The sequence below is a fragment of the Notamacropus eugenii genome, chromosome 6 (assembly GCF_028372415.1).
Source record: "Notamacropus eugenii isolate mMacEug1 chromosome 6, mMacEug1.pri_v2, whole genome shotgun sequence".
Lineage (NCBI taxonomy): Eukaryota > Metazoa > Chordata > Mammalia > Diprotodontia > Macropodidae > Notamacropus > Notamacropus eugenii.
This window is the reverse complement of record NC_092877.1, coordinates 17,231,406-17,253,593: the sequence shown is the minus strand read 5'-3', so window position 1 is coordinate 17,253,593 and position 22,188 is coordinate 17,231,406. Positions and strand designations below refer to the sequence as shown.

General features: G+C 45.6%; 1 protein-coding gene across 1 annotated transcript in view; it reads right to left on the bottom strand.

Annotated features, from left to right (window-relative positions):
• The window catches only part of ABTB2 (ankyrin repeat and BTB domain containing 2), a 189,402-nt gene that overhangs the window by 45,177 nt on the left and 122,037 nt on the right, over positions 1-22,188 (bottom strand). Inside the window, exons 2-3 of the mRNA XM_072619189.1 lie at positions 7,626-7,772; positions 481-694 (exon numbers count right to left, since the gene is read on the bottom strand). Of these exons, the coding sequence (XP_072475290.1) occupies positions 481-694; positions 7,626-7,772 (361 nt within the window). The remainder of the gene's footprint in view (positions 1-480; positions 695-7,625; positions 7,773-22,188) is intronic.

Sequence of the window (22,188 nt, the reverse complement as noted above, 5' to 3'; positions counted from 1 at the left end):
GTTCTTTGAATTTCCCATGAATCCAGCTCTTAAGGCTTGTAGCTAACCCATCCTCGTAGGCTTGTGTAAGGGAAAGAACTGAGGAGAACTGGGTTCTAGTCTTGGTTTGCCACCTAAGCTCATGAGCAACAATGGACTGCTCTGTGCCTCTTTCCTCTCTTTCTACTAAATGGGGAGATAATCTCCAAGTCCCTTCTACCTCTAGCATCCTACAATTTGGGATCCCAAGTTAAGCCCATTCTGAAAATCTAGCTACATATCCTGGCTAGGCCCTGAGCCATCTTGGACCACCAATTTTAGCCTCTGCCTGGGCTCACAAAAGCTTTGTGGGAAGGCGCTAGCACCAAGCCCTTATGTCCCCCTGAGGCTCTGGCCCCTTTACCCAGCTCGGGTGGCCAACAAGCATCTCATTGAGGGTAACGCGCAGGACCCTCACACCCTATGCCTCCCTTGGTGTCCATTCCTTGCCAGCTTTCCTACCGTTCATTGTTCAGGGTCATTCTTGGCGGGTCCAGGTTGGGGTTCTCCATGGACTCCATCTGTGGGCAGCGCAGGAAATAGTAGAGCGTGTGGAGGGCATCAGGAGACCAGGTGATGGGCTGCTGCGGCTGGCGGGCCTGGCGGGCCGGGCTGGTGCCTGGGCAGAGAGGATGGTGGCACTGCATGTGATGCATAGCCCGGGAGACCAAATCACCTGCAGGGAATTGGGGAAGGGGGACCAGAGAGAGAGGAGAAAGGGGAAATAGAGTCTGAGTTTTCAGCCCACGGGTGTAATTTCTCCTCAACCCAAGGTTCTTGGGTTGCCATGAGAAAGCACTTCCCTCTAACCCTAATTATTATTTACCCTCAGAGCTAAGAGGCGAGGGTGAAACCGACTTCCAGACACACAACACCAATTAGGTTTGCCTTTCACTTACAGTCTTGACTTAACAGCTGAATTAGACACTTGGCAGGGCCAGAGGTCTCCTTGGGAGTTTATGCTAATATGGTTTCTTTTTCATCATCCTTGCTCCCTCCAGCCCTGGCAGGATTTCCTCCATCTCTTTTGGCTAAGGAAATTCATTGCTACCTCTTCTCTCTCTCTCTCTCTCTCTCTCTCTCTCTCTCTCTCTCTCTCTCTCTCTCTCTCTCTGTCTCTCTGTCTCTCTGTCTCTCTGTCTCTCTCTGTCTCTCTGTCTCTCTCTCTCTCTCTCTCTCTCTCTCTCCCCCTCCCTCCCTCCCTCCCTCCCTCTCTCTCCCTCCCTCTCCCCCACCCTGCCCCCATCTGTCTGTCTGTCTCTCTACTACCTAAAGGAGGCCATTGGTTTAAGTCTCAGGACCAACAGGGGTCCTATCAGACTTACAAACTGCAGTGTAGGCAGGTGGGAGACAGAGGCCACAGTCTCTGTACCTAAGAAATGGGTGCCTTTGGCAATTCCCCTCAGTGGAAGGGACACCAAATTTGGAGAATAGGACCTGGCTTCTATAACTTACTACTTCTCTGACCTTGGGCAAGTTGGTTTATTTCCTTGGATCTCAGTTTCTTTATAAAATGAGGGGGTGCAATTAGATTATCCTCTGAGGTCCTTTCCAACTCTAGATCTATGAGCCTTACTCTGTTTCTTACCACCAGAATGACCTTAGGTAAGGGATCTCGATTTCCTCCTCTGTCAGGGGAGTGGAATGGACTGGGTGACCTCTTAGGCCTTTTCCATCTCTAAATCCTGTAACATGTGCCTCGTGGTACATTCTCAGACCCTTCCATTTCCAGGACCTATGTTGATTTTCAATGCCCCTCCCCCCCCCTGCAACTTTCCCCAAGCAAAGTACAGGAAATATTCCTTCATTGTATGCCTAGTGACAATACTGAGAAAGGATGGGGCCAGAATAAGTCTGGGCACCTGCAGGTACCTCAGCTCTGGGAAGGCTGGGAGTGGGAAGTGGCAGCCCTTGTGCTCTGTGTGGCCCTTTCTCTGACCCCTCCCGTGCTGAAGAATTCAGGGATTCCTTCAGCTTTGTCCACAGAAATGCAGAAAGGCATAAGGAGGCAAAGTACAGAAGTGGGATATGGATTAGCTGTATCCCTTTTGAACTTTTAAACACAGAGATCATGAAAGCTTCATATCAGGGTTGAGGGGGGGGTGGTGTTCAGTCCTGGATTCTATCCCTGAAATGCCAGAGGATCATAACTTTAAAGCTGGAAAGGCCCTTAGAAGCCCCCAATACAACACCTTCACTTTTCAGATGAAGAAACCAAGGGAGGTGATGCATATTGTCCAAGGCCACACAAAGAATAAGGAAGTGCTGATCCAGGATTAAAACCCAAATAAATCTTAATTTAGCTCATTCATTGGAGTCTGACGCTTAGCTCCTGGGAGTATCAATTCACTCTTAAATCTAACCTCTGGATGAGAAGGTGTATTTATTGTTCCAGAACTCCTGGAGATCATCTTTAAATTAGGCAGAGTTCCTGCTCATGGGCTGTGCTGGACGCAGGGGATGATTAGCAAACAAGCCTGAAGAGATGAGCACATTTTCATTCCCCTCCACAACCACCTCAACCCCCAGCAGATGCCCCAGCATCCCTCTAGCAGTGACTCATTTCTTCTGGTCCCAGCTGAGAGATCTGGGGAATCTATTTCACAAAGCCCACCATGCCTGAGTAGGCCCAGGCTAAGCAAGGGGTGAGGGGAGGAAGTTGCCTCCATCAGAGGCCTGGGATCCAAACATTCACCTATATTCTAGGAGAATTCAAGGAGTGCTAAAAGGAACTTTTAAATGGAAAAAAAACCCCTGCAAATGAAAGCAGGTTACAAAAATTAATGACAAAACCACCCAGCTCTGGGTCAGGGGCTGATACTCACTAGCATACAGATGATGGAGCTGGAGAAGGTGATGCCAGCAGCAGGTCCTACCTACCCCACCCCCTTTTTTTCTTGAAAAAAAATCATGAAAACCAACCCAGGAAAATGCAAATCACTCTGGTTAGTCCAAGCCCCAGAGTATTTTTAAAATTACACTTCTCTCCTTCTTCTCAATTCTCATTTACCATGACAGTCTCCTTCTGGAAGTCAAGCCAACAATGAGGCTGTTAAACAGCAAGGTCTGGTCCTGCCCTCTGGCCTCCCAGGGCCCAGGCGACTTGCTTAATCAACCTCCTGGCCAGGCACACTGGCCTCTCAGCCTTTCCCCTCTTCGTGGCTCTCTCTCAGCTGCAATAAGTTGAAACCTGGCTCCTGTTTCTCCCAGCCCAAATGTCATAACTCTTGGCAAAGCCACAGGAAGGAAAAAGCCAATAGCATCAAATGAAAATAGTGTTGAAATGGTATTTCAAAGGCACAACAAAAGAGGATTAAAAAAAAATTGCTATTGGAGAAGCCTTTGGCATCTTCCAGCCAAAATCCAGAGGACAGGATTGGGAACTGGTGGCAACTTCCAAAGGTCTTTCTGAAACACAGAGCCAAGTCATTTTCTCTTCTCTGGGGCCTCAGTTTCCTTAGCTGTAAAAATAAATGAGTTACTCTCGAGGACCTTTCCACCTTTAAATCTGTGATCCTATGAAAGGGACCTGAAGAGCCAAGAGGGATCACCCGAGGCTGGAGCCCTCACAAGCCCTGCTAACATCTCCAAATGGATGAGAAGGAGCCCAGGCCTGGGCAATCTCCATGCTTTCAAATAAGGACATGGATGCTCTGCTGCCAGCCCTGACTGGCTCTCCCCAACCTGGCATCTTCTGGACTGTGTGTCTGCTTGGCCCCAGAGACAAGAGTGGGTTTCTAAGTGTTCTCTCACCACATGTTTTTCTTTATTTACTAGAGCCTTTTCTCAACTTCTCATTAGACTGAGGACCCAAGACTCAGTATACCAGGGCCCCCTGGCTTCTTCCTGGGCTGATGCAGGGGTGTGATGGGACCAGGGGACGAATAATAATAGCTAATCTTTACATAGAGCTGACTTCGTAAGTCAGGCACTAGGCTAAGTGCTTTATAGTTATTCTCCCACTTGATCCTCACAACAATTCTGGGAGGTCAGTGCCATTATTATCTTCATTTTACTAATTAGGAAACTGAGGCAGATAGAAGTTAGTGACTTGTCCAGCTAGTAAGTGTCTGCAGCCACATTTGAACTCAGGTCTTCCTTACTCCAATCCCAGGGCTCTACACACTGTGCCCTAAAGGATTCAGAGTTTAAAGGTCATTCAATCTCACCCTTTCCATTTACTGAGCAGGAAACTGAGGCCCAGAAAACGGAAACAACCAGCTTAAGCTAGTTAGAAATGGCAGTAATCATAATAAAATGGCGATGGTAATGGTTAATAATTATAACAACATGGCTATTATTTATATAATACCTCAGTTTGCAAAGTGCTGAGCTGGGACCAAAACCCTGGAGGCCAAAGTTGAACTTAGAGGTCTTTTCACGACATCCCCCTTTCTCAAGGGGCAGCCCAGAAACAGAAGCCAATGAATGTGGAGGGAGAGGGAAGAATTCTTTCCCCCCTTTCCCTTTCCCACCAATTAACCATTCAAAGCTGATGGTCAGGGGTCCTCCAGGTTCCAAGCCAGTCTTTTCAAACCTCTTCATGAAACAGTCAATGAAAAGAGCTCCGAGGGAAGTGGCATTTAGAGCAGTCCTCATTTGTCCTGATTGCCAGGGAGAGGTGGATGGGGTTTTTTTCCTTTCTCTTCTTTTCCCCTCCCCCTCTCCATCCTGTCAAGTTTTCCCAGGTGGGGAGGGGCGAAGAACAAAGAGGAGCTTTCCAAGCTTCCTCTGCAGTTGGGCCCATGCAGACCGATACTTCTCAACCAGTCTGGCAGGCTCCGTGAGGTGCAGACGTTCAGAGAGCTAATGAATGTCAAAGCCTTCCTGGGCGAATTTAGGGACCAGCTGTTAGCAAAGTGCCAAGTATCATCGGCCTCATTCTGTTCTGTGTCTCTCCCTGTACCACCTCCTCTTTCTTGCTGAGACAGGACAGGGGGGTCAGACAGATCCAGGCTTCGGGAGTGGGGAGGGGGGAGAGAAGAGGGATGGTCAGAGGCAATCGACCACATCAAAGAGCTTTCTCTGTTGCCTATGATGAGTCAGGATGGCTGTGGTATAATGGAAAAGCATTTCCCAGGTGCTTGGGACGTGCCAAACATTGTGCTAAGTGCTAGAGACAGAAAAACAAAATCAAGGCAGTTCCTACTCTTGAGAAGCTTATACTCTAACTGGAGGATTCTACACATAAAGTGAGGCTCCCATGCAGGTCACGGCAGATGGAATGGCCAGGGAGGTATTTAGGTAGGGAAAACAGCAGGGCAGATGGCAAGGCCCCAAGGACCTTAGAGAATAGTGAAGAAGGTAGATGATCCCTTATCAAGAGGATGGTGGGTCCAAGGGTCACAGTGGAGTGGAGTTCTACAAGAGGTATGGATATGGAAGTTGGCACTGAGCTGACAGTGGGCATACTGTGCCTGTAGGGAATGGGGAAGGGGGATAATGAAGGTTGGTTGGGAAAGGAAAGACCCATAATTCCCCTAAGCTGCAGCAGGTGGTATCAATCTGTCTTCTGACTGACCACTGGACTAGTGTCAGCTTACCAATGCCTAGGTGAGCTGTGGCATGGCAGGTGGGCAGATACCAGGGATTCCACAAGAGGCAAGCAGTACAAGTGGTCAGGAGGAGGTGACAGAATGATGGCGGTGCATCAAAACTATTGGGAAAGCCAATGGAAGCCAGACCCTCCCTTCCCATAGGCCCTTTCCCCTCCTTTCCTCTTCTCCACAAATGCCATGGGTGTGGCAGCTGCACTGAACAAGAAGGAATTATGTTTGATTCTGGTCCAGATCAAAGTGACCCAAAGAATGCCAGTGCTTAGATACTGGCAGCCTTCATGGGGCAGGATGGTCAACATGTTTGTGCAGTGGGCAGGCAGTTTGGTGTAGTGGAAAGCTGCTTGGGATTGCAATGAGAAGACCCAGGCACACATCTGGACTCGGACACTTCCCTGTGTGGTCTGGGGAAAGTCAGCCAACTCAGTCTGTTCCCACAAAATGCGGTGATAATAATCACAACAGCAAATATTTGTTGTATTAATAATCCATCCTTAATACAATTGATTAATATAATTATTAGTAACTAATATTTAGATGGCACCCGCAGGTTCTCAAAGTGCTTCCACATATGATCTCATCGGATTCTCACAGCAATTCTGTGAGCAATTCCTTTATTTTATCTTTGATTGGCTCTGTGATTTAGCTGAGATAGGAGTGAGGAACTCCTCTTCCCGATGCAGACCAATGCCTTCTCTGAGACTTCCTGTTTTATAGCATCGATCAGAGGTAACTGGGAGGTTAAATTACTTGCCCACGGTCACACAGCTGTGATGCATCCGAGGTGAAACCTGAACCCAGATCTTCCTGACTTTAAAGCTGATTCTCAAAGACAAGTAAGTACAGATGAGGAAACTGGGACTCAGGCGGTTAAACGAGTTATCCAGGGTCACACGGTTAGTGGGAGACAGAAGCCAGATCGAATGCATGTCATTTTGTCAATAAATGTTAGTTAAGTACCTGCTACATGCAGGCACTGTGCTAAGGGCAGGGGATACAAAAAGAGGCAGAAGTCAGTCCCTGCCTCAAGGAGCCCACAGTTCAGCTAGGGAAACAACTATGCACAAACATATATCCAGCTGTCCCTTGTGAGTATCTGCCTCTCAAGTGCCATCTGAATGTGAGAGCTGGATACAGACAACAATCTAAATGTGAGTGAGCATTATCTAGCACTTTTTGACAATAAATACCAAGTGCCACAGCCCATCACCAAGAACTCCCAGACAGGCTGTGGCCTGGGATTCGTGGCGCCACTGGTGGGTAAATATTTGTTGTTGACAAAGGTTGAGATGGAAAAGAAATTCCTTGCTAGAATCCCATCCCTGGAGACTCCATAACCTGCTGGGCCCTTTTCCTCCTATTCTTTATCACAGCCAGGGCTATTGGAGCTTGGAGATCTGAGTTTTGCTCCAGACTTTCCATTAGTTTGTAGCATATGACCTTGAATGAAGCGCTTTTTTTCTTCTTAGGGAAGGAGAGAGGGAGAGAAACAGAGAGAGACAGAGACAGAGACAGACAGAGAGAAGAGGAGAAAGAAAGAAGAGGAAGAAAGGAGAGTAGAAGAGAGGAAAGTCAAGCACTGAAGAAACCACAAAGTTCAGTTATTCACAGCAAAAGACCAGGAATCCATCACGGGCTCGTAGACCAGTAGGCCAACTTGATGGAGAGCATAATGGGAAGGTCCTGCCTCAATACTGCTTGGCTGATTACTTCTTCGTGCCCTGAGCACACACATCTGCTACTTACTGGGGCCCTAATGATATTATTGGGGTGAATTCATACAGAGATGGGAGAGGCAATTTAGACACAGACATTTCTCAATTAAGTGGGACAAGGATAAATGAGAGCTATGTTGGGACTTCTGAAGCTCATTGCCCCTCAGATCCTCACTGTCTTGGCTTTGCTGCTGGAATGGTGATGATTCAGGAAACATTCCTTAGGCCAGGGGGAAGTAGAGGAGGAAGAGGAAGAGAAAGAGAAAAAGAAGATAATTTTCTAGCTTCTGTCCTTCTCCCCCTTACAGTCATGCCCACCAGGAAATGTGAAACTCACTCAGTTCAGAGATGCTCCCAACACAGGTGGCCAGCAAGGATTGCTCTAACGTCCGGAGCTCCAGCTGGGCATAGGCATCAGCTCGCTCATCATTGCCCATGGAGCCATCATTGTAAGGGCTGAAGTATGCAGGAAGGGAGAGGACACCTAGGGAAGAAATAAAGTAGGATGGTTACAAACTGGGGGGCAGAAAAGGGACAGGGAGCCAAGAACCCAAGGTACAGCATCTCAGTGCCCAATGAGACTTCCATGAGCACACACCTTGATAAATCTCCTCAGTGATGTACCTGACAGTCATCCAGCCTCTATTTAATGGGAGGAAACTCATTACTCCCCAAAGCTGTCCAGTCCACGTTGGGATGGTGGTAACTATTGACTCACCCTCCCTTTAAATATGCTTCATTTCAATTTCCAACCATTGTTCCTAATTCTGTCCAATGGTGATGAGCAGAGTGGGTCTAATGCCTCTTCCATGTGACAGCCTGTTAAATATCTGAAGACAAGTCTTATGTCTGCCCATGGTCCTTTGAACATCATCTCAACATCCCCAGCTAAAGCTCAGTTTGTCCAGACAGGGCTCACAGAAAAGGTCACCTGTAAAACAGACCTTGCACAACAAACTAGGTAATTTACCCTAGAAATTTTGCCATCCATCCATCCATCCATCCATCCATCCATCCATCCACCCATCCATCCATCCATAAGTATTTAAGTGCTTACTATGGGCCAGGCACTAGTGATACACAGGCAAAACCATGGTCCCTATGTTCGAGTTTGTGGTCTAATGGGAAAGGGGAGTGTTCAGAACTGGGTACAACCCTTCAGGTGTGGCCTGATTAGGGCAGAATACCGAGGGGGGCTATTCGCTATTCTCCATACCTGCCATTCTATTTCGTATCTGTCCCTTCCCCTAAAATACTCTTCCTGCTCACTTTCATCTTCTTTCTTTTTATTATAATTTATTTTTTTAGGCAATTGGGGTTGAGTGACTTGCCCAGGGTCACACAGCTAGTAAGTGTCAAGTGTCTGCATTTGAACTCAGATCCTCCTGGCTCCAGGGCCAGGACTCCACCTACTTCACCACCTAATCACGACTCACCTCGATGGCCACTTTCCACAAGGGGCCTTTCCTGATCCTTCTGTTGCTGCTGTTCACACTATGTTTTCTTTTGACATGTTGCTCCCTCCCCGTAGAAGCACTGTGCCCAGTGCAGAGGCATTTAGTAAATGCGTTCTCATTAGTTTATTAGTTTATCATATCTCTAAGATCTAGCATAGCACCCGGCATACGGTAGGTGCTTCATAAAGGTTTCCTGAAGTGAATAAGGCCAAAAACTAGGGGGCTGACACATTTAACCAACATACTTTTATATGCACCTGTTGTCTCCCCATAAGATGACACCGTAAGCTCATTGCAAGGAGAGATGGTTTCATCGTTTCTATTTGTATCCTTAGCAGCTGGCAGAGTTGAGGTTCAATAAATACTTGCTGACTGACTGACTGACACTTATAGAGCCCCCTCTTTGGGAACTATGCAATGAATTGCAGCACTTCCACTTGGCGATATAAGTAGAAGCAGACATTAGCTTCCACCCCATAAACCCCAAAGGGTCATTTTCCTTCACGTCTGCAGAATTTCCTAAACCTCCTGCTCTCCTCCTCTCTATACCAGGAAGGGAGAAGCTCAACACTACAAAAGGCCTTTGGAAAAAGGCAACTGGGCATTTCTGATTTTTATTTGGATGACCCCGAGCTGTACCAGTGCTGCCCGAGGGTCACTTATCCTCAGGCATCCAGTGTAGTGCCTTACTAAGTTTTGAAAATGTAAACTGAGTCTGGATTAAGGTGACCAGTGGATGCTTAAGAGCTATGGACACAAGATTTCTTGAATAGAGTCTCCTAAACTTAGGGTGCCATCTTCCCCTTCTGTACAATCCATGCCTCCACTCTTCTGTCCCAAGGAGCGAGAAGGTACATTATTATTTCAAAAGAAAAATTCACTGCAGCTATTTTTTTAAAAAATCCACACCACTTTTTGAGAGAGCCAGAGATTTCCTGGATTTCTTGGAATATTGCCAAGATGGCTTTGGAAATTTCAGGACTGGGACAAAACTGTGAGTACCACCAATGACATCCAGAATTCTCTTGAACTACTAGAGAATCCATGCCTCTGAGTAATGCATTCTACACATTTTAATGGACCACTGCTATGATAAATACCCAAGCCTCCTGGTCGAGTCCTGACTCTATGGGAACCTTGAGGTCCTTCCCTATCTCTTCTGAAATAACCACGTCCTCCCACTATCACCCAAGGAGTCACCTTCCTACACAGCCCCTGGTAGAACTTTTGTTTCCCCAACTTTGAGGGTTTTGTGGAAGTGCAGCCTCAATCCTGCCCTGCTCTTGGCCAAGATCTCCCTGCTTTACTTCACGTCAGCTCTGCCATTGTATGTTGGTCCAATCCTGTCTTGGTTGGGCCAGGGGCTGGGTACAAGGCTATTCTTCTCCCACCCCCCTTTGCCTGAAACAGATCTGTTCACATCCTGCTCAGACTTGGCCAAGAATTACATCAGGCACTTCCTAGAAGTCTCTTTCATTCAGAGAAGGGCTAGCTCTGGTCCCCCAGGGGTTTTGAGCTCTATAGTGCTGTTCCCTAAAAGAGAAGCTCTTACAGACAGCTGGGTAACCAGAATAATTAGGAAGTGGAAAATTAAAACAAACTGAAAGAAACAAAAACAATAACAAAAATCAAATCCCAATGCTGGTTAGCTCCTAAACCCGAAAACTCAAACTCACAGTCGGTCCAACCACACTGGAAGCAATCCCCACACACCTCTAAGCTGTTCCATACAGACCCTGTCGCCATCTCTTTTCTGTGTAATCCTAAACAACAACACTGGTGAAATGTGCAGGAAATTTACAGCCTTTAGAGCAGGGGAATGGGGAATTCAGCTGATTTGTCAAAGGATTCACAGAGTGACAGAATTCTAGCAGACTCTAGAAACAGAAACCTGGCGTCTCTGCTCGTAATTCTTCCCCTCACTACCCCTTCTCCCACAGGGCTCTCACTTCATACTGTCAGGAAGACAATGGTGATGGCATAAATCAACATTTGACCCAAGTCTTAATTTCTTCTTCTGTAAAACGAAGACAACGGCAGTAGCACCTCCACTCCAGGCCTCTTTTATCAGTTGAACTGAGAACTATAAAACGCTGACAACAGCAGTTACTAATTGACCCAAGCCTCCTCCAGCCCTTGGTGGCAGATGATTATGAAAAGGTATCAGAAAGCTGTTCTTAAGGGACACTCCCTTCACTTCCTCTCTATCTCTTCTTGTTGTTGTATGTAATATTAGCCCATGTCCTCCCTGGTCCTCCGTGGTGACGGCAAAGAGCTGCCCACGGACCTTTGAACATCATCTCAACATCCCCTGCTAAAACTCAGGTTGTCCAGACAGGGCTCACAGAAAAGGCCACCTGCAGAAGCAGACACCTTGCACAACAAACCAGATCATTTACCCTAGAAATTTTGTCAATCTTCACATCCCATTTTATTCCAGTAGCGATAGAAGGGAAAACATGCTCATGTTCCTCTTTCACATTATTTATTAAAAATGGGGATGATGAGACCTGTGGTATCTGCCTTACAGGGTGATCGGGAGGCACTTTGTCAGCCTGAAAGAGCTTACAAATTGAAGTTTAATTCTTTTATTTATGTTATTAATATTTCCATATTGCTTCTGTATGCAGGTTATTATTGCTCTGGGGATCACAGATTTTGAACTGAAAGGAACCTCTGAGGCTATCAGGCTAAACCCTTCATTTTACAGATGGGGAAACTGAGTCAAGTGACTTGCTCAAGGCCACAAAGATATTCAGTGTACCTACCAAAAAATCAAGAAAAAATACATGTACCTAAATAAATCAATTATTCTTGTTAGTGTTATTATGAACATAGCATAATTAATTATTATTTCATTCTTTGTCTTTGTATCCCCACCACCTAGAACAATGTCTGGCACATAAAATCTAACAAACAGTTAGTGACAGATTGACTGGTTAGTTGATAGAGGGATAAGCCTGAGAAGGAAGGTGAGGGGTGATGGATCTTTTTGTTTTTCAGTCATTTCAGCCATGTCTGACTCTCAGTGACCCCATTTGGAGGTTTCTTGGCAAAGATGCTGGAGTGGTTTGCTGTTTCCTTCTCCAGCTCATTTGACAGATGAGGAAACTGAGGCAAACAGGGTGAAGTGACTTGGCCAGGGTCACACAACTAGGAAGTATCTGCGACTAGATCTGAACTCAGGTCGTCCTGACTCTAGGTTTGGTGCTTTATCCACTGCATCATGTAGCTGCCCCTAATTTAGGAAGCTACTTTTTGCTTAAATCCCTCACCGCCTCCCCCCCACCCCACCCCTCCTTCCACCATGGTCAAGGGCAGCAAAAGTAGCTCATCTTACCTGGTGCCTCTGAAGTTATAGCTGGGCACACAGGCAATTACTCTTATTTCCCTTTAGAAGAAATTTGTCTGGGATTCCCTTCCCCCACCTGTTTTCTTAGGTGCAGGATTCTGGGGTAGGGTAGGTCCATAAGCTTCTGAAAATAAAAATTATACTGCCCCACTAAATGGTTTCCAAATAGTTCATGTAATCTAATCCCTTTTATTTTTTCTTTTAAAAACAGGGTGCAAATGTTTCCATTCTCAGAACTGGGGTTTTATAGTAGGTGCTTTTTTCTTTGTACATTGGCCATACACCAAAGAGTGACTTTTTCCTACGACACCCAGGTCAGAGTTTAAGGATATCACAGATTTAGAAGAAATTCCATCAGTTTAACTTTCTCCTGCCAATCTAAGCCCAACAGAGATTTCTTTTTGAGGAGGAGGGTGAAGAAAAGAGAGAAAAAGAAAAACAGGAAGTTTGGCAAAAATATGCCTGGCTGCGTATGAGTCAATGATGAAGGCTGAAGTGAAGTACAATGGAAAGGGCACTGGGTTTGAATCAAAGGAGCTGGATTCAAATTCAGCCTGACATTTGCTAGCTGTGTGACCCTGGACAAGTCACTTCATATACTTGTGGTCTCAGGTAGCTGCCTGAGGCTTTACTACTACATCATACATCGGTTGCCATATGTGATGATGGAGTAAATTACTATACTTTTCATCTCCTTTGTGCATTCTTTCCCCTCTCCCCCACTTAACAGCATTTTATTTTTTTCAATTATATGTAAAGATAGTTTTTGACATTCATTTTTGTAAGATTTTGAGTTCCAGATTTTTTCTTCCTTCCTCTCTCCTTACCCCACTCTCAAAGACAGCAAGCAATATGAAATAGGCTATGCATGTAACCATATTAAGTGTATTTTCACATTAGTCATGATTTAAAAGACCAGAACAAAAGGGAAAAACCACAAGAAAGAAAAAAAAGAGAAAAGATAGTCTGCTTCCATCTGCATTCAGACTCTGTAGCTCTTTCTCTGGAGGTGGACAGCATTTTCTATCATGAGTCTTTTGGAACTGTCTTGGATCATTGCATTGCTGAGAAGAGCCAAGTCTATCATAGTTAATCACTGCACAATGTGGCTGTTACTGTTACAATGTTGCTGTTACTGTTACAATGTTCTCCTTGTTCTGCTCACTTCACTCAGCATCAGTTCATGTAAATCTTTCCAGGTTTTTCTGAAATCTGCCTGCTCATCATTTCTTAAAGCACAATAATATCACAGTACATTCACATGCCACAACTTGGTTCAGCCCTTCCCCAGGTGATGGGCATCCCCTCAATTTCCAATTCTTGGCCACTGCCAAAACTCTGTGCATTCTTGTAAGATAGTCATAGGACCACAGATCTTGAGTTGAAAGGATATCTAATCCAACAACTTCTTTTTACTGATGAGGAAACTGAGGTTCAGTGAAGGTCACACAGGTAATGAACATCCAAGGTGGGACTGAAAGCAATACAAACCCATCAACTTTCTGTTTGTGCAACAGGCTTCAGCTGAGATCCCAGAATGCCTACAATGGGGCTGCTGGGGTAATTCAATCGCAGAGTGCCGGAAGTGATCACCATTACACAGTAAAGCAATAATGAGCATTTATCACTACAGGAATCTGCCACAGAAGGAGAAGGGAGATCAAAGGGAGAGGAGGGCGACAGGCACTTTGTTTGGAGACCAGCATCTCAGATTTCTTGTTGGATAGAAAGGAAATAGCATTAATGTTGTATCCAAGTTGCATTTCTCTTCCCAAGTCTGTAAACTACCTTCTTCTGGCTGGATTTTGGGGGATGAGGGGGAGGCTGATGCTCGGTCCCCTTTTCCTACAAAGCTGCCATTGTCCCTCCCTGCTTGTGCTAAAAGCCACAGAATTTAATTTGTCCACGGGGACTCCCAAACACGAAGGTGAACCCCAAGAGAAGGATAGGCTCTCTGGAAATGATAACCAGCTGAGAGTCTGTGGAAAGAAGGTTGGATTTGAAATCAGAAGTTTAAGGTTTACCTTTGTGACATGGGGCAAGTCACCTTATTTATTCATCATGTATCTATTTATATCTGTGCCTCAGTTTTCTTATATGTAAAATGAAGGGACTGGACTGGATGACTTCCAGGGTCTTTTACAGCTCTAAATCCATGATAGATCATTTACAATTGAAGGAAGATGGTCTTGGAATTCTTCCTAGGAAATCGTGCCTTTTTTCTAACACAACGCACACTTTTTGATGGAGGGAGAAGTTGTATTTTTGCAAGATGTTTAATTTAGAGCAAATATCACTTTTACTGCTAGCCCAGCAGTCAGCTGGTGGGAATTGGGAAGAGCCAAGGTGGCAGCGGTCATATGTTGTTGGTTAAATTCGCCTCCCTGCTTTTTTAAACTGAAAACTAATAAAATGGAGTCTGTTCTCAGTCATTACCCCTCTGAGCAATACTAAAATAAAGTCAGGGGAACCAAACCAGATCAATTTCAGGAAATTAAACCTAAAGGTGAACTTTGGAAAGCAGAAGGAACAGTCTCCACATTGGGCTGTGTGGTCGGGTAGGTGAGGGCTTGGACCCCTTCACTCCTTCCCTTTGAAAAAGATCCCTTGTTATTTAGAATTTAAGAGGTCCTGGGTGGCCTCTTTTCCAAGATACGACATTAGAGAAAGGCCTGGAGAACAGAAAGGACACCAACTGGTACAGAAGAAATAGGTCCTGGATTTGGAGGGAGAGGAATGGCATTTACTATCTGTGTGACCTTAAATGAGTCTCCTTGCCTTGCAGCCCCCAATTTTCTCATCTGTAAAACAAAGAGACTGGTCTAGATGAGGGGTTCTTTACCTGGGGGCCATATCTATGGACAGATTTTTGAGGGAGGGGGGTCTGCGGAACTTCAGTTGGAAAGAAAATTGCATCTTTATTTCAATATAGCTGTTCCCTTGGTAATCCTATATACAGTTTAACTTATGCATACTTGTACATACAAGGACCAAATTAATGAGAATGATAATAATCATACAATTTTTTAACAATGATGATGATATGAATGGTAGCTTAGATTTTATAGTATTTTGTAGATTGGAAAATCTTTTCCCACAAAACCAGAGGAAGAAATTCCATCTAAGGATGCAGGCTGGCACTTTCTTCATAACTCAGAGAGTTACCTAGAACACTGAAAAGGGAAGTGAAGGTGCTTGGGGCTCACCCAGCTGGCACGTGCTGGAGGCAGGAGCTTACTATTAGATTTTTTCTTTTGGACTTTCCCCCCTTTTACTAACTTTTATATTATGGTTGAAGGCATCACTATCCTCCCAGACCCTCAGGCTCACAACCCAAGTGTCACTCTGGACTCCCACTGTCTCTGCACACCCTCCCACACCATTTCCAAGCTATTGCCAAGGCCTATTGATTTCACTTTTACAACATCTCTTGACCATGCCCTCTTTTCTCCTCTGACACAGACACCGCACTGGTATAGGTCTTCATCACCTCACATCTTGATTATTATAACAGCAGATGGTGGGTCTGCCTGCCACAAGTCTCTCCCCACTCCAATCCATCCTCCATTCATTCAGCTGTCAAAGTGATTTTCCTAAAGATTTTCCCCCACCCACCAAATAAACTCCAGTGGTTCCCTATTACCTTTATGATCAAGCCCTAAATCCTCCATTTGGCATCTAAAACCCTTGTAAGGTGCAACAGGCTCAGATGGTTCAAGAATCGGGTTGAGTGGAACTCAACTCCCACTAATGGAAAAACAACTTGGAACTTCCTTCCCACAGAAGACGGTTTAGGAGAGCTTTCTTCGTCTGTGAAAGATGGCATCATGTCAGGAAGGATGATGTTTATTTTAAGTCGACAAATGAAGAGTGACTAAAACTACAGGGACCAAGATGAGCTAAAACCCTATGGCCGAGGCCTCCTCTGACAGTCAGCGGCTCACTCTCAGCTCTGAAAAGACTTAAAATACTGCAGTGATGACACTGAAATAAGGGAATGCCTGGCTGCTTTCCAAGCAGATAATGCAATGGAGATTTTCCCTTAAAAGCCAAAGGGAGCGTCAACATGCTGACTTTATTTTCTCTTTTTTGCTGACGCAGAGATGCAGTCTTGGCTGGGCCAGGAGCCAGCCCTCTGAATCCGGGGTCCCCCTTGTATCAGCCCAATGTGATGGTGACTCAAGGCTGATTCAGGTGAACAGTCATAGCGGGGACTTCCGGCACCCCTGTGTTGTCTGATACAAGCAATGAGATCACTTGGCCTCATTGAGGCCATGGGAGCAAGAGAGGCTTACACGGGGAGACTGTTCATTCCGAATGCACACTTCGTGCCAGGAGGGATGGAGCCAAAGCTTCCCTCCTGGCCTGGGCATGGGCTCTGAGAAATCACATGATTCTCCTAACCTCTCCCCCAGCCCCAAGGGCTGCCCATGAGGGGGTGGGACACTGTCAGAGTTTGTGTCCTCCATGCTGGCTGAGCAGCTTTGAAGACCATCTTCCTGAGCTCCCACACAACCTCCAGCCCCACCTTTGTAACTCTGTGCCCTTCTCTCTGATGAAGAGGTGAGTCTCCTGGCCTAAATTTTGACCCAGTAAGAGCATGACGTGGTGGACACAATATCGGCCTTGGAATTCAAAAGGGTTGGGCTTGGATTCTGCCTCCAACATTCACTTGCTATATAACCAGGGGCAAGTTATACAGTTGTTTTGATCTTCAGTATCCTCATCTATAAAATGGGGAAAGGCAGCATGCTCTAGGAGAGAGCTGGCCAGAGTAGAGAAGACTTGGGTTCAGGACTCATTTCTGGCATATTGTGATCCCAGGAAAATCACTTAACTCCTCACAGCCCAGGCAACTCTTTCAGACTATCAATTGCAAAACAATCCATCAATCTGCAAGCCCAAGCACCTACTATGTGTTAGGCACTGGGAATATAGACAGCATAAAACAATGAAATACAATGTGATACAACACAGTACAACACTGGTATGATCTCTACTCACATGGCGATTATAATGATTAAGGTCACTAATGAATGAAGCAGATGAATTCATCAGGAGAGTGTGTTTTGAGTTAAGATTAGTGGGGATGCAGGATAGAGCCTTGGGGAACACCCACGGTTAAGGGGAATGGCCTGGATGTTGAACCAGCAAAAGAGATTGAGGAGTGGTCAGATAAGTGAGTAGGCAATAACTTGAGGAGATGGTTGGGTCCAGAGAGGGATTTTTTAAGGATGAAGACTTGGGAATATTTTAAGGAAGTAGGGACAAAACAAGTAGCTAGGGACAGGTTGAAAATTTGACAGACAGAGGAGATAATTGAGCTTGTGGTCTTTTTGAGAAAATGGAAGGGCATGGGATCATGGGCAGATGTAGAAGGTTGGTTGTGGCAAAGAGAAAGATCACCACATTACCAGACAATGAATTGGCAGAAAGAGTTTTCTTATTTTTGATGTGCATTTGTACCCCCAATACCTATCGCAGCGTCATGGTACATGGTACGTAGGAGGGATTAATAAGTGCTTGCCGAATTGAAACTGGTAGATACATGATGTTTCATTAATGAATTCGTAATCTTATAGAGTCACCAGCTTCTTTAGCAAGAGGCAAACAAAATCAAAACAGCATTTACAGTTAATAATAGATTCTACCATGGGACAAATGAGAAGAGAAAAAAAAGAAAGAAAATATCTGAGAGAGAGCAGAGCATGACTGAGACTTTGGTCCAGTGAGGGAGAAATGGGCCGGGAGAAGTAGAAGCAAGCTCCATAAACATAATAGGAATCAGAGGTTGGCAGAGGAAACTACCAACATGACAAGCCAAAGCTGTTGGCCAAGATATCTATTAATAGGATGCTAGTAAGCAACGTCCTCCACTGGAGTCTCACACTCTGGTGTGACCTGTATCATGTGGAATTCGGTCTTGGGTTGTTTTCCTGGGGTTGGGGGGAGTGTTACAGGAAATAATCAGCAGGGCTAATCAATCAAAAATTTATTAAGTACCTACTACGTTCCAGGTACTGTGCTAGGCACCAGGGACACAACAAAAATGGAACAATCTCTGCCCACAAGGAGGTTACATTGTTTGTCCCAATCTGTTGGCCAACAGTTTGGACCTTGATGAGGCCATTAGCTTCCAGAATGTTAGAACTGTGAAAAAATAGGCCACTTACTTAAGGTGACACTAAGACATAGACTTGAACTCAGATCTTCTGAAGAATATCATCTCTCTCTCTCTTTCTCTCTCTCCCCTCCCTCCCTTTCTCCCTCTCCCTGTGTGTTTCTCTCTCTTTTCTTTTCTCTCTCCACCCTTTTCCCCTCCCATTCTTTTCTTCCCTTTTCTTCCTTGCCTCAAGTTTTATACAAAGTATAGAATGGTTTTCATAAGCACTAGACTTGGAGTCAAAAGACATGGATTAGAGTTGGGACTCTGAGCCTCAGTTTCCTTATCTGTAAGATGGAGATTAGGATGCTAGCACTACTGGTAGCAGGGGAGAAATGCTTCTTTTTGGGCATCGGGAGAGAGCAACCATGGCCACCATGGATAAAGAAAGGGCCCAGGCCTGTGATTTAATCAATATAGAGGCCTCCTTCTGCGGAAATCTCCATATACAAAGAGAAGAGAAGATGTGGTACAGTGCTGTAGTCTGGGATCCCGACTAAAAACCACGACTTCAGGCAATCCTCTAACATCTCTAAACCTCAGTTTCCTTAACTAAAAAGGGGGTGGATTAGATGACCCCTGAGGGCCTTTCTCCTCTAAATCTATGATCTTACAAGCCACTGGGCAGCAGCTGCACAGAATGCCGGATCCGGAGTCAGGAAGACTTGAGTTCAAATCCAGCCTCAAACATTTATTAGCTGTATGACCCTGGGAAAGTCACTTAACCCTGTTTGCCTCAGTTTCTCATCTGAAAAATGAGCTGGAGAAGGAAATGGCAAATCACTCCAGTATCTCTGCCACGAAAATTCCAAATGGGGTCAGGAACAATTGAACATGACCGAAAAATGACTAAAACAACCGAAGCTATTACCACCACAACACTCTTCATTATACAAACATAGAAGACTCCATCTTATTGGTTAATCAGTGACTTGAATTTGGGGGAGGGGAGCATCTATTTTCTTAGGAAGTGCTATCAGGTTTCCTAGCTCATTTTTCCTTCACTTTGGGCCTTATGGACAGGGTGTTATAGAAAGTTTTATAAGAAGGGGAGGGGGAAGATTTTTGAAGCAATTCTCTGTGACTTAAGGGAAGACTTTTGTTGGGTGTTACCATCTACAAATGGAAAAACTAATTGTTAAGCATCTCAGGAACGATTCCTTTCACTCACAGAATTCCCATTACAAGATTCCAAAGGGATCACATAGACTCCATGGAAAGGGAACACTCTATGACCTCGCCAGGCCTTGCCAGGCTTGGGCGACTGCTTCTCCCCAGGAAGGTTACGTCAGAACACAGGAGGGAACAGAGGTCAGTGGTTATTTCAGTAGCTGAACCCTCATTCTAGAGAGCCCCAATTTCTATGACACAGGATGCCCCCCTCACTGGAAAGAGCTCTCAGAAGCCCTCCCAGAAACTAATCCCACCATCTCCTTGCCCAGATTTTAAGTACCAACAACATCTGCAAAATGTGAGATAACGATGCTTTCCCTGCATCCCTTTTGAGATTGTTGTGAGGAAGACAGCTTGGTAACCCTTGAAATGCCAGAGAAACATGAATTATGGTAAATTTCAAGCCAGACAAACTTCAGCTGCCTCTTCTTGTTTTACAGGACTGTCCCCTCATGTCAAAAGGAGAAGGAGATTCTACTGTTATGTAACCTTGAGCAATAGACCTCTTGGGACCTTAGATTCCACATCTCTATAGGGAGGTAGATAAACTAAAAGTCTCTGGAGTTTCTTTCGACTCTCAGTGAAGGGAACCTCCTGATAAAATCTTACAGTTGGAAACAGCTGCTAACCTAGACCAATTCTGTATGATTGTGGCTGGGCACCTAGGATGGTCCTCGCCCTAGGGTTTCCTGGAATATCTCTGGAAGATGATCACCTCCTTTCATCTTGGACCTTTCAGAGGGAGGTTACTCTGACCCTTACTGGGCCTCCAGATAGACACCATTATTTTCCATAGTGGCTTTAATGGGAAAACCAGGTCTAAGACAGTTTGACTGAGTTACTTGTCCAGGTTGTGCTGCCTTTAGAGAAGAGTTCATGACTTTGGATGTCCTTGAGTCTTTTCCCCCCTCCTTCTCCCAAATTCTGGATGGCTCCCATTGGTGCTTTTATGACTCCAGTTCCCAGACTCAGTTGCTGACAGCAGAGGGCTGGCTGCCCAGGGGCCAGCTCCAACCTAACACCAGCCCTCTGCTCACGTGGCTAGGGGCTGACTAGAGGCATTCAGGCAGTTTTTTCAGAGGGTGAGAGAGGACAATGGAATAGAACTGAATGCACAACCGGCTTTTTTCAGCTTCAAGGAACTGGGGGAGGGTAGGCAGGGAGATTTCTTTCTAGCTAGGAAAACTAGATTCCCAAAGAAGCTAGATTCTATAGGTACCCTCTGGCCTGGAAATCAAATATGATGAAGAAGCTTGACTTTCTCATAGATCAAGGCTCAATGACCCTTCTAGGAATGCCAGACTCTAGGGTCAACACTTTGTGGTTTCCTCTGCAACTCCTTTGGGTGCATGGAAATCCCTCCCTCCCCCAGCTCCCCCTCAAGAGCCTGATGTGATCCTGTATACTTAACAGTGGCACACGGCTTGGGCCCCAAGTCCCTCGAGGTTGGTTTTACAAACTCCTACTTTCGGTCTCAAATTAGACTCATTAAAAAGCAAATTCCCCACAGGGCTATAAACGTCCTGTGGACAAACGGAGAGCAATTTTATAAGGGTTGGCTCGTGATTTGCCCACCAGCACTATGAAAGGCATGGAAACAGAGATTCAATTGTTCATTGTTACAATGGGAAAAAAAGCCCAGGCCCTGATCACAGGACTTGAGTTCAAATCCTGTCACTTCTCACCTGAATGACCTTAGGTATGTTACCTCCATGGGCCTCAGTTTCCACATCCATAAAATGAGAGAATTAGACTGGATGGACACTGAGATCTCTTCTAGCTCTAAATCCACAAGCCTATTTTCTTTTCCCTTCATTTACATGGGCACTTAACACATACCCCTGAGGAGAGGGAGCTGGTAGGACAGTGGATAGAGCTCTGGGCCTGGAATAAGGATGTCATGAATGCAAAATCCAGGCCTTGCACACTTCCTAGCTGTGTGATCATGGGCAAGTCACTGAAGCCTCTGTCTGCCTCAGTTTCCTCATCTGTAAGTTGGGGATAACAGCACCCACCTCCAAGGGTTATATAAATGAGATAATAATTGTAGAGCACTTAGTACACACAGTGGCTGACACAGTGTTATACAGATGTTTGTTGTTGTTATTATTAAAAGCAGCAGAAACAAACCCTGCTCTCCAGGAGGTCACAATGGCAGAATCTGAACCTATGTCTTTCTGACTCTAAGAACTCAGTTCAGTCAGTCTCAAGTGAATAGGGTGAAGTCAGGGAGAATTGCTGCTTGGGTAAGGACTGGACATTGGAGGGCACTTTCCTCCTCTCTCACACTCTTGCAATCTGTCTGCTGCAGCACCACCACTCACTCTGTGATCCCCAGTCACGCTTTCTTTCTTTCCATTTGTGCTCCCTTCCCTATCTATGAGGCCTCTGCTTTACTTCCTCCCCAGAGCTTTCAGGCTGGGATTCACGATCACCATCCTAAAGCTATGCTCTCTCTCCAAGGGGTATCTGACTCAGGAGCCAGCCTGGACACATCGAAGGGTTTTGCTGCTTCTATGGGCCACACTCCCTCACCCCAAGCTACCAACTCCCAACACAGGGAGTGAGAAAGCTCAATCACAGAGATCTTAGAACTGGAGGAAAGACTCTTGGGAGTCATGTAGAACAACCCCTTCATTTTACAGAGGAAGGGCAGGGGCAAGAAGAGAAGACAGACTGTCCAAGCACACCGCAGGGAAATTGGAATCAGGACTTGAACCCTTCACTCTTAATTTCCCAGAGCGGAGAACATTGC